We start from the raw sequence: 13253 nt of genomic DNA on the forward strand, positions 1-13253 counted from the left end.
TGGTAATTAAAAAAAAAAACAACGAATAAGTGAAAACAATCAACAACGGTATTTTTTATTTATATGTGTCGTTATACTTAAATAATTTAAACAGTCATATATTCATAACATATTTGATGCAGAATACGTGATCGTTTCTACATCCGATAAATATATAATCGCCATAAATTGCTGGTGTCGAAAACGTTTCATTGGGGAGTTTATACTCTGTGAGTGTTATGCCAGTGTCTGAATCTAAAATACACAATGTCCCGTTATTGGCAGCTGTCAATAGTAACTTGTCGCTCAATATTCGCGGGGTTGCGTATATAGGTGACGATAATTCCGCCTTCCACTGCAAACTCGGCTGAAAATTCTTAACGATTAAACTGTATACTTTGTTATCGTGACAGCCAAATGTCATTTGCCATTTGAGTTTATCTAATTCCTTGATACAAATCGATGAAAATATATTCCCTTTTGCACCTTGATACTTCCAAATCTGTAAATAATTTTTTTTTTGTATTTTACATCACATTTTTAAAAAATGGTGTCGTCTTTATCATTATATTATTACTTAAATACGTAACAACAGTTATATTATATCTAAATTAATTCAAGCTCACTTTAATTCCTTTCTCCACGGTCCGACAGTGTATGGTACCGTTAACTTCGGCGATGATAACGTATTTATCACCGTCATACAGCGCAGGCGCTGCGAACACCGGACTACTAAGTGTACCCCTCCACACTATAGACTTAGTCTCTGTATTAATACTAGCATAGACGGCAGATAATGTACCCAATAGTATGAACTTATTCTTAGCCAGCATCAAATCGGCCGATATAGCTTTATCGGATACTTCGATCACGTCCTTTACATGCCCTGACTGAAAAAAAATTAAGTTACAATATAGTTAGTTTACTTACGACAAATATTCATTAAATTTACAGTTCAGAATAATACAAGGCTAAGAGAAAGGAAACGTATATTTAATTTCCGTACAATAACAATAGGAGCGTGACTCGCAATATTTAGAATAGGCATTATTTCAAGAGGATAATTTTTGTTTTTGTAACAAATTAAAAAACAAAAATCCAGTAAGAATCGTAAATGAAGTAGACATTAAACAGGTAATAGACGACAAGCACCGAGTATATGATACAATTTAAATATTAATGAGTCTTTGATATCACTTTAGGAATTTTGATTACGGCGTAATAAAATATCTGTAAGACTTACGTTAATATCAATGCATCGTACTTTACCGTCGTACGACGCTATGTACAGGCAGCCCTTGCAACATACGCCTTTGCTCTTTATCATAGAGCCAATATTTATTCGCCATTTTTCTTTACACGATTCTAAAGTAAAGCAAATAATGGTTCCGTCGTAGGAGCCCACCACACCACAAGGAGTTGACAGCGGCGCTTCATTATAACAGACCACTGACGCTTCAACTCTAGATTTCAGTTTTATACTTCCTTGACAAGTTCCGCTGATGGCATCAATGACAACAATCATTCCCGAATGACTCCCAACCGTTATGTATAGATTGCTGGAATATTTTAAAAATATATGTAAATAAAATATGTGTATACAGTTAATACTGTAGTCAATGGAAAGTAACAAAAGATATTAAAAGCTTACAATTTATGTTGGAATAAAGTAGGGGAAGCATCAACACATTTACCAGTGTCAAACGTCCAAAGCAAAATAAATTCCATTGGATTTTGGGAATTCATAATTTTCACAGTCTTTTTTTGGCTCCCCGATGCTATGCTCTCGGTGTAGGAGGCTGACCTTAGCCTCTTTTTGGATTTAATTTCCTTAAGGCCTAATTCTTGCGAGGCTAATTGCATAATGTCATCTATTTTACGATTATGTGATAACAAATAAGGCAGTATGAATTTTCCAAATTGAGGGCATGCCAGGGATAACTTATTGCACATTGAAACGGCCAAGAAGGAAGTACCCCCAACGGAAAAGAAATCGCTTTCCTTGACCTGATCATAAGTAAAGTTTTTGCTCAGTGTAGCTTTCAGTTCTTTTAAAAACAAAACTCTTAAAGAGTCCAACGTTGGAAGAGTCTGTGGTGACTTTTCAAACATTTGTTGTAATATTTTTTTTGAAATCTTTCCATGAGGATTCGTTGGTATGCTATCAACTTTAATAATTTTATCAGGCCAATGTTTTTCCTCTAGTTTACATTTAAGGAAGTCCGACAGCTCTTGACTGTTTAATGTTTCTGATGCAAAGTACACAACCAACAGCATAGGTTTGGGCAGCCAGATGCAGGAACATGACTTCACTCTGGGACACATCATAATTGTTGTCTGAATTTCCTGTAAGCTAACTTTTTGGCCAAACCTCTTGATAACATCATCTGTACGCCCTCTATAGTAAATCGTACCATTTCTCACTTCGCCAATGTCTCCAGTATCAATGAATTTCAATGAATTTGTCTCTTCAGTTCCAACGGATTTATTTAAAATCAAACATTTCCTGGTCTTGCTAACTGAAATTATTATTATAATAAAAACATATTTTTTTGATAGTTATAAAGATAAATTACTTAATAAAATAAACTTTTAGTTACCTAAAACAATTTTTCCAGTGTTTTTATTTTTGTTAGTGGGTTCAACAATTATTTCCGTTTCCGAGAGACAGTTACCTAAGGGTATTTCTCTGTCATTAAGTATTCTGTTCAGGTCTAGTTCTGCAGCACAGGCCCAGCATGACATTTCTGTGACTCCATACAACATAAATATTCTTGTCTTATTAGCAATATCCTTTAGCTCTCTTAATCTGTTGATGCCACTAAGAGGCTCTCCGCCCAAAGCTAACACTCTAAGTGTAGAGTTGGCACTAAATATTTTATTTTTTATATCAGCATTTGAGTTTTGAAAGAATTTTGATGGTGTTGTCTGCCAGAATGTAACAGAATCCTCACAATTGTCTCCGAAAAGAATGTCTGCTTTCTCTGGAGCTATAAGAAGAGATGCTCCATTCACACATGCTAGAAGTATTTCTATCATCGATGGATCAAAAGTTAATGGAGTGGAGAAATATATAACATCAGAGGAATTTATTTCAAACATCCTTGTGAGATCGTCTATGTTTGGCTGGATACATTGTATGGGCACCTGAATGTGTTTTGGTTCTCCAGTACTGCCAGATGTTGTTGCTATGTAAGAATGATCAGGGGTATATTTATAACTGTGATAAGAGCCTCTATCCTCCAAATTATAGAAACTCACTTCTAAATTAAAAATTGTTATAGTTTTTTCTGGTTCCTTGCCACAGACATTGAAAATGGTATTTTTTTCTATTTCTTTAATTGTTATCAAAATCTTAATGTTGACACTATTCACTACGGATTGAATGTCTTGTGATGGGTTTAAAAACATAAAAGTTGTACTGCATTTATGAGCTCTGAAACATATTTAGATTAATATTATTAATGATCCCGATTGTTTCAATAACAATGTTTATTTGCATATATTTGTTTACGTATCACAACACGTAAAAAACTTACGCAGCAATAACGCAAGGGATAATAATATTTCTATCTGAAACAAGCCCTATGACACCTCTTGAAAACTTAAGTTGTTGTAGGTTTTGAGATATATATTCACATGCCCCATATATCTCGGAATAAGTGTAGTGTCGATATATTCCATTATCATAAATTCTTAAGGCTATTTTAGATGGATATCTAGCACAAGTTTGAAGAAAAACATCATAGTACCCGTTTTTACGTTTCATGAGAAATAATGTTAAAAGTCGTACTGAAGAAGATATACAGATTAAAATTTATGTTATAAAAAGTTTATTTAAATAATTTATGCAACTTTCATTGTTATTTATAACAGGTATTTGAAATACAAGATATATTGAAAACACAATTTGTTAAATTTTCAAAATGTTTGTTTTTATTTTCGAAATTTGACATCTTAATGTCATCGTTTATTGTCTATGATATGTATATTTTTAATAAGTACAAATCAATCAAAGGTACGATCATATCCAGAAAAATGCAAATGCTAGGTGCATGCATGTATAGATAATCCTCATTAAATAAATATTTTCATTAAGACTAACAAAATGAGAGAAATGTTGTAAATATTACTGTATTTTGTTATGATTGTGGCTATCGTGTGTCAGCCTTTTAGTAACATTTATTAAGAATTTAAGATAGACAACAATGTTTTTCGGTTTTAAAATACATGTTTAAATATTGGAAACGGTATAAAGTTTTTTAATACTTATTTCTCTGTAATTTATAATTCAAATTGAAGGAAAATACTCTCGGGAGAATATCCAGATTGCCACTAATTAGAATGTATATAACTTTTAATTTTATAAACAGTGTCCTAACATGATAAACTTTAATTTTAATTTAATTTAATTTATTTTTTGTTAATACATTTAACGTATATACAATTATATTATATTCACACTATATACAAAAATAATTAAAAGTTTTTAAAAAACATTTTTCTTGAAGCATCTTACTAAATAAAGATTATTCTTATTAAAATCAAAAGTATTTTTTTGTTTACTTAATGCATTATAATTATAAACATTCGTAATTTTAACATTTAATACCTAAAAATACTTTTAAATATATCTATAATCGCATTCCTATCAACTTTATTAATATTGCTGGATCTACTTTTGAAAACTTTTTGAATATGCAAATAGAAAGAAATTTATCATACAGCATTTTACATCTTGATACATAAATAAAATTAGAAAATGATATTAAAAAAGCATAAATATATTTCGAGTTATGAAAGTATAATAACCTTCTTTTACGTATCTGAAGCGTGGTAATGGGTTATGACGTTGAGAAGAGTTGGTCTTTCTGCAAGGAACTACCTACGTATAAGCCAAGCTCCATTTAATTCGGGACAGCAGTTTAGCCAAGAACATGTTGAGCGACAAACAGGCAGAATTCATTTCTAATTGATTAGATTAGAATGGATGCTTCATTTGGGTCATCTTTGATTAAACACACATCTCATTATAACTTTAGGTGTTTAATGATGACGTTAGAAACTTCTATGACGTGGATATTTATTTGTCCTTTAATAAAAAAAAAAAAAGAATAAACCAAGGTTTAAAGACAAATAATATATTGTAATAATATTTACTAGTAGTAGACTATGTAAGGGTAATTAAAAGCCTTAACAAAACAGGAAGTTTTGGTCGAGAATTTTCCGATAATTTTAATTACCCTTATCAATTTTTTTCCCTCTACTTAATAGCTTGTGGTGTTTGAATGTGCGTGCTTAATTTCATATGCTTTATACCTATTCCTTCGTTATTTTTACGCTATCACGAAGAGTGTATCAATAATAACAAAATAAAACGAGAAAATATTAAGGTGGAACAACAAGGGCTACAAGAGAAGATTGTACTTACAGTTACTTTATAGTAAGAGAAGACAAAGTGTTAACAAAATTTTTTATAACAATAAGCAGAACAATTTAGCGTTAAGTCCTGTTAAGTTATAAAGTAATACGTCTCCAAGTGTAAATGAGAAATTTAGATTTCTTGTAAATGCTTCCTATAGAGGGTTATAAGAATTTAAATGAAACTAGTGTTATTCGGATTTACTACGCGGATTTTATTATTTAAAAACTACATAATCCCGACGTTTCGGTTACTTTGCAGCAACCGTGATCACGGGCAGACGAGGTATAAGAATTGTCTTGAATATTAACTTATCAAAATATTTCATTGCTCATGTTTTTTCAGTATATGTTTTCATTTAAAGTTAGTAAAGATGAAAGTTGTAAGGATGGAGATATCTTGTAACTTTAATAGGAGTTTGTGGGGTCAACACTCCGATTTAAAATGGAGAGACTTTGACACTGTGAGTCAAGAGGTAGAGTACGGGAACTTATACTAAGAGTTAGCACCCTTATAACTTTTTAATAGCAATGGACATCGATAACAATTGTTAAGAAATTTTATCGGTCTCTGCAATTGTGCATTTTATTTTTGCCATGTTATTAAATTTCTTCAACACTTATGTAAGGGGAAGAGTAATAGTTAAGTTTCCGATTTAATATATTTTTATATTTTCGCGTTGGTGGTTCGCCAACTTTTGTAATATTTTACAAGTTAGACCATAAATTAATATAATGGCGCGATTATAATTATAAACTGAAAAAAAGTAATAATTGTGTTAAATTTCATTATGTTATTTAACACAAGAGAACCTATTGTAATATTATGATATCTATAAAACATAATATAATATAATATATAAATATATATCGTACAATTTTCTGTATAATGTAGAAATGTTTTTTAAAAAATAAATTCGTTTCTATTACTTTCCAAGAGTATTTGCAGCAGGCCATAAATAACTACAAATTGACTTTAGCGAGCATTTTAAAACCGCTGTAAAAATTATTCCAAGTAAGTAGTTGCATCAACAGTCAACTGCCAGCTTGGTTTGATTAATCTGAACGCTTTAATGTGCCCGCTCTACTTCCACCTCGCTAGTCGTAAAGTTATGCTGGATTATTGCCATTTATACCTTAAGTAAGAAATATTTACGACTATTTTTTAGGAATACTTTTTAATGAAATGAAACAAGATAGGCGTTTATTTTAATTAAGGAGACGATCGAATACTGCATAGCATAAAGCCATCGGTAGTGAATTATACTTTTCAATTATATATACTGTCATTCAATAAATAAATTTGCTAAGGTATAAGATACAGTGTCAAAATAGGATAGTGTCAAGTTAATATCTTCGTATGGACTTGAAGTTATCTTAATCTTGGACGACTGTAACTCAGCCGGCACACAAAATAAAGTTGCGCAGGCCTCTGCGGCGGTGATGACCTAAAATGTATTCGGCAAATGAACAGTCCCAATCAATTAGGGGCGGTCAGCGATCCGATCGGAAAGAGGGCAGCGCGGGCGCTCTCACAGAAAACTTGGGAAAATGGAAATGGTGGTGCGGAGGACAGAGGGGGTTCAGGGGTGAGGGGTTCGAGGCGAGTGAGGGGTGGGGGTCTGCCGGAGGGTGCGTGAGGCGCGCGCGTGCATCGATCGCGCGGGGCGGCTGGAACACGTACGGCTCAGTCCGCCGGGGCGGCCGGCGAGAGCGCGCGTGTGATGCGCTGTCGCTGAGATGGCCGGCGCTCGGGCGCTCGTGGCCGTCTGCTGCTGCTGGTGGTGGCTGACCAACGCAGCCGGTGAGTTCACTACATCTATATACAAATCATACACTTTATAGAGATATTCCCCGCTATCAGCTGATCGTGGCCGCTGAATGAAAGAGACGAGTTCTCCTCGTTTATCGCTCGTACTATGTATATCGAGTGAGGGGTGTGACGATCAGCTGTTCTGTAAATCTTTTTCAGTGAATGTTGTCGTGTGTAATTATACAAATGAGGTTTTGTTAGATGCCTTATCCGTGATCACCGCACGCCGTGTGATCTTTTCGAGGGTCCAAGTTCGTTAAGATGCACCTCATGTTTATATCGATTTTTGATAGTTAGATATATTTTTTTCAGGATTATGTTCTAAAAATATATATTATTTCGATCATCGATAAAACCTGAAAAATATCAATATCTAAGATAGCCAATAGCGGTTCGATGTAGTTAGTCGGTTGAGTAATTTCATACGGATATAACCAAAGTCGGAATTCAGAATTGAGTTACATAAGTAGCCGGTGTGTGAAGCTTGTTGGCGCACACCGGGTCGTCTGCTGGTATGTCCCGACCGCGACCACTACTAAACAAACTCATTACGTCATTACATCTGAGTAAATATTGATTATCATCACGCCACTTTAATCGCGATAGAACAGGAGCATCCGCACCTGCCCGCGTCTTATCGTTGCGTTCATAAATATGTTTTTAACATATATATTTTTAAATCGAATGCATTCAATAGTAATGATTATTTAATATAAATATTCATGCGTTAATTTAGACTCTTTTTTAGAGTATTTGGAATAATGAGTTCGTTATAAACGTAATTAATACATTTAGAATGTACTTATATCTTATCAGTTTCGCCAATTCAATGTGGCGCGAGATCTGAACACGCTGTAGATTTAGAAGATAAAAGAAATTAAATATATACGTATTTATATAGTAATGTAAATTTATATATATAGAAGTTAAACTATTTATTTTTAATATGTAAACATAAAAATGATTCTCATCTTATGTAATATTGGTAACAGAATAATTGGTAACAGCTTTGAGTGAATTATCATAAATATTATTTCATGGTCCCTGAAGTTGTGAATTTAGGTCTCCTAATAAAGAGTTCAACGCGTAGCGCTTTTGGCGTTACAGACCTCTAATATTTCTAATTTTTTTTTCTTTATAATATATAATTACATCATTCAAAGCTAGCTTCTATACAACCTTAGATATATTCGCTTTACATGATATAATTTATTTATTACTTCAACACATTTAGTCTATTAAAAAATCTATTAAAATAATAATATTTACAAGTCCAAAGTAATCAACGTGTTTCGCGAGTTGTCCCGTATCAATTCGGGGTTGTCACTTCCAGACGTTTGTCAAGTCGGGTCATCGAACTCCGAACCTATATGTAGGACAGGCCATTTAGCGTCTTAATGGCCTGTCCGGGCTAGCTTGTTGGCTTACAACAAACGCGATTCTATGACTTGCCTATCAAATACACGAAAGGGTTAAAAGACTTTCTCAAAAATAATCTCACTCACACTTTAATTGGTCCTTTTTCGTAATTTAGCATGAAGCTGTTTTTTGTATCATTTATACATAATATTATCTATATATTCTTTATTATGTATTGATATTAAAACAAAAAATATAGGGATTTTTGAATTGATAGACAGGTTTACCGAACTTACTTACTTTTGTACTAAATAGATTTATAGTGAATAGTATTTGAATCAAATGGAATAATATTTTTTATGTTAAATAAAAAAAAAATAATGAAAGAAACGTAAGTAAATAATGGGCAATATTAACATGTTTAAGTCGAAAACATTCTATGTCATACATGTAGGGCGGAGGTGGTACTGTTTTTAGGTCATGTAGCTGAGACTCATTTGGAAGTCGGCCAGCACCTGCAGGTACCATCGAGCTGTAGGACTGATTACCCCATTGTACATTATTAAGACCTATAAGTAATATAATCCGTAATTAATGAACATATTATTGAACGTTACTTTTAAACTTAATTTAATATTAATTCCTTAATGATTCTAATAATGGAAAATAATTTATAAATTGTACAAAATTACTATAAGGAAACTTTAGGAGCTAAATAACTATGTATAGTGTCAAAAAAATTCCACGGATTTTGTTACATCTGTTTATAATTTAGGACTGTTGAACTCATTCATATAAATATTAAATGGCTCATGGGTTTGCGGTTGTATGTAGCATGTTGTCCCTCCCGAGAAACGATCGCGCCCGCCTTATATAAGGTACTCCTCATTGAAATTATATAGCTGTACCCCGCTCTCGTCGCATACAAAATTTATATTCCATTACCGTCTCATCGGCATAATTTTCTTATTCAAAGAAAATTTCTCCTTTATCTAAGATGTTTTTTAAAGTATGACGATTTAGATTAGTATTGGATTTCTGCTCTTTTTATCCGTCGTTATGATTGGGTAAAGAAGCTACTTCCTGGGAGCTCATGAATAAAATTAAATATTGATATAATAATAAACGTATAATTTACGTAAATCTATAACACCGTGTTTATGGTTTGGAGTTAAATTAACTCAGTGTTATAGATTCAGTGACTTCCGATATATACTGTAATGAAAAATATTTAATAACATAAAATTGAAACGAATTATCTTCTAACATATTTCGTAGGGATTGGTGAGCTTGAATTAAATACAAATCCTCTATATCTCGTAACAAACTTATCTGAGTACATCCTTAAAGTAAATTTTAGTCATAAAATCTTGTATGCTTATTATTATTACATGTGTGTTACATAAGAACGCAGCATCACGATAAATACAGGGCGTCTTCAGTTTTTCATTCATAAAATTTATCATATTAAAGTTTTAACGCTGGTTATAAAATAAAAAACGGCAAACGCTTCGTATGCAGTGTGACAGTGCGTATTTGCATACTCGTGGCAAGGATAGTGGATGTTTCTACTGACTACAAACGATTAAACGAACAGCGTCCCATGAATTGTCCGCATATCTTATCAAATAAATCTGTTTAAGAATTAATCCGGTGTACGATAACAAATTTAACTACTGCACAGTAAGACTCGGGTCACACAAAACGTTTTGAAGATACATAAAAATCTTTAAAATTATTAGTTGGAATAATAGTTGGACCTTTTCTTCCATGTAAGAAAAAAACTAAAAATAATTTTTATCACATGTCTTATAAGTGGTAGCAATTCCTTTAAAATACTTTATTATTATTTTTATATCATAAATATTATAATGAGATTGTAAAATGAAGGTCGTCAGTGATCTTTCAGTAAATATTGATAGTCGAGATGTTATCTAAAATCAAATCAAACATTTAGTTTGACTTCAGCGAGCATATATTTTGTTAATAGGTTTATTTTGCGTTTGAATGTTATTAATTTTTTAATTAATGAGATCTGAGACTATCGCGAGTATTCATTTTAATAAATCCAATACTTTCGGATTACCACGCGTTATTCTATTATTTTAAATCTAGTCCTCCCGACTTTTCGGTTACTTTGCAGCAACCGTGGTCAGGGGCAGACGAGATGATATCTCATTTTTTATTTAAATTTTTAATTAGGTGAATCAAAGTCATTATTTTAAGTGTAGATGTGATAACTATTCTCGAAATATGTAGAATTGAAGTATTTAGTAGAGTATTGAATTAAAAAATATATACGGTTGTTGTAGACACAAAATAAATGAACATAATTAAATTTTTGTAACACATATCAAACAGTATAACTCTAATTTAGATGTTTTTATATATTATAACTTTTCTCATATTATTCTGACGCAATTTCCTGGAAAAATCCACCCGTGGGAAGGTCCGAAGCAAAATAAACACAAATATAATAAAATCGTATCTCCCGCCATTGAACTATTGACTGTTGACACGCGTTCTGTTGTTACTGGGAGTAAAAATTTAGCCAATAAAATTTAATAAATAGAAGATACATTGAATGATTGTTGAATAAATAAATAAATGAGCGAATGAATGACTTTATAACAATACTATTTATAGGCGTGTCCGTAGTTTAAGGTAAAACCGACTCTCAGAAGATGAACTTGTAACGACTGACTAAATAAATTCCCGTAATTCATAAACCTTGAAACATATTGGCGTTAGACGTCCTATAATAGATCAACGTATATAAAATAGCTTTTATAGTAGCAATGGGAGACAGTAAAACAAACATAATCGAGGAAAATCATTGCTGGCAAGTAAATATGGTAGAGTCATAATATTTTTTATTGCAGTTATAAAATTCTGTTTCGTTAGTTAGAGACGTGTTCGTGTATCGACTAATCAAGGTACAATGTTGGTTGTAATTTAAATTTCCAAGTGTCTTTACACTCCTTAAATCTGGTTTTGAAATCAAATATATTTATTATATATATATATATCATATATTTTATTTAATAATTAATGTCATTGTAGCATAAGATTATATGTGATATCATAATTCTATTAATTACAGTGGATTTAATAAAAACATTCTAACGGATTTGTTAAGAATCAATTATTATAGTCGAGAAAATAATTTTTTTTATAATTTACTTAATTTTTTATCATTATTAGAATAAAAAATTGTACATTTCTGTAGTTAAAATTAAATTGACGTGTTTTTCTTTCTTGAATACGTGCATGATATTAACATATATATTAGAAAAAGCATTTACAAATAAAGAAACTATCAATACGGTCAAGATTTTTTTTTTAATATCACTTACAAGTCTACCTTCTGAAAACGTTGACATGAGATAAATAAAATGACAGGGAAAAGCATTATAACATTATCGAATAAATATTTTTAAATTGAATGTTATCACGTATTCGCATACATTTTCATAGCTTTTAATAACAGTGAAAAGGTTATCTACCTTTGGAAAGCACCTGTTTTCGTTATGAGAGCTTTGAATGAAAGTAATAGCTTTGGTTATGCACAAAGCGATACATTTGCATGCAATAAATGAATTGAAATATTAGCATGCATGGTACAGTGCTTTAGTGAGGCAATCCTTAAAAGTATTACCAATATTTTGTTACTTCACTGTACATATAATCGTTATTAAGAAAAAAATAATTTACTAAGGATTTATTTATTCGTTTATTTTGTAAAATAGAACGTTTTCTTGGACTAATTCTATGTAATTCTCTTGTGCGAATATCGGTTATGTTGTGTAAGAATAGTTCGCGTGCCGCCAGCCCCGCCCTCGTCCAATGTCTTCGAACTTTCTATGTATTGAAATGATGATATAATATTATTTTTTTTATATTTTTTATTAAGTAATACATATTCAGTATTAAAAAAGTATAGCAAAAGGCAAATTTTCTTCAACACATCAAAAATTTTTATGAATATTAAGCCACTGTGTCAGCGATATTTTTTTAATCTGAGCATTATAAGAACGAGTAGAACAAATAATGAAGTCAAAGCTTACTCACCGCTTCGCCAAATATTAATATATTTTTGTGGACTCGGGGGAAAATATAAAAGCGCGTTTGCCGGTCGGGAACTCAAATAGGGGTGAAGATTGAATAAAGCTATGTATACATTATTATATCTGTACGAATGTACTATGAAAATTCATGACTAAAAACGTTTTGTTCTGAGTGGATTAGCTTAAAACATTGTATATTTATATCATTTTTATAATAGCATCATTTAATATATAAGAATATAGTAACTGTTCGTCTTTTAGTTTATCTTAATGTATTAAGTTTCCTCATAAACTACAAAAACTTACCCCTTGTTATTTTTATAACAAGTTCTTCTTTCTTTAAGAAGATACCGAGAGATGGAAAGAAAATTAAAAATAAATTTTTAGCTATTTTAAAGTATTAAAAACGATACATAACGGGACAATATTTCTAATTGGACTAAAATTTTAAAGTTTTCCATGAAACTGCAACAAAAGATCTCATTTAAATAAAACTTCATAATATTCCTGACATGCTCAAAACATTTCTATTAAACATTTTAACTAAATAAATTATATTGACGAAAATTTTAGTATTCTTAGGATTTTCTACTATCGTTATTATTTAAGCTCTT

General features: G+C 31.5%; 2 protein-coding genes across 4 annotated transcripts in view; one reads left to right on the plus strand and one right to left on the minus strand.

Moving 5' to 3' along the window:
• Positions 1-26: 26 nt before the first annotated feature.
• LOC116766141 (beta-alanine-activating enzyme) lies at positions 27-3929 on the minus strand. Its single transcript, XM_032655840.2, has 6 exons — positions 3519-3929; positions 2580-3415; positions 1631-2498; positions 1223-1538; positions 606-869; positions 27-481 (listed from the first exon to the last, which is right to left on the minus strand). The coding sequence occupies exons 1-6, from the start codon at positions 3746-3748 to the stop codon at positions 95-97; spliced, it is 2901 nt and encodes a 966-aa protein (XP_032511731.2). The 5' UTR covers positions 3749-3929; the 3' UTR covers positions 27-94.
• Positions 3930-7067: 3138 nt separating this feature from the next.
• LOC116766183 (protein kinase C-binding protein NELL1-like) overlaps positions 7068-13253 on the plus strand; it is a 34971-nt gene continuing 28785 nt past the window's right edge. For all 3 annotated transcript variants that reach the window (XM_032655922.2, XM_032655924.2, XM_032655925.2), the window contains exon 1: positions 7068-7204. In XM_032655922.2, coding sequence (XP_032511813.1) covers positions 7141-7204 — 64 coding nt within the window. In that variant the 5' untranslated portion in view covers positions 7068-7140. The remainder of the gene's footprint in view (positions 7205-13253) is intronic.

Source organism: Danaus plexippus, chromosome 15 (assembly GCF_018135715.1).
Source record: "Danaus plexippus chromosome 15, MEX_DaPlex, whole genome shotgun sequence".
NCBI classification, from domain to species: Eukaryota; Metazoa; Arthropoda; class Insecta; order Lepidoptera; family Nymphalidae; genus Danaus; species Danaus plexippus.

Excerpts from the sequence above, each read along its gene's own strand:
- LOC116766141 (XM_032655840.2), bottom strand. The coding sequence starts at position 3,748 with ATGAAACGTAAAAACGGGTACTATGATGTTTTTCTTCAAACTTGTGCT. Across the intron at positions 2,499-2,579 it reads CACTGGAAAAATTGTTTTAG|TTAGCAAGACCAGGAAATGT; the intron begins GTAACTAAAAGT and ends TAATAATTTCAG. Across the intron at positions 482-605 it reads CCGTGGAGAAAGGAATTAAA|ATTTGGAAGTATCAAGGTGC; the intron begins GTGAGCTTGAAT and ends AATTATTTACAG.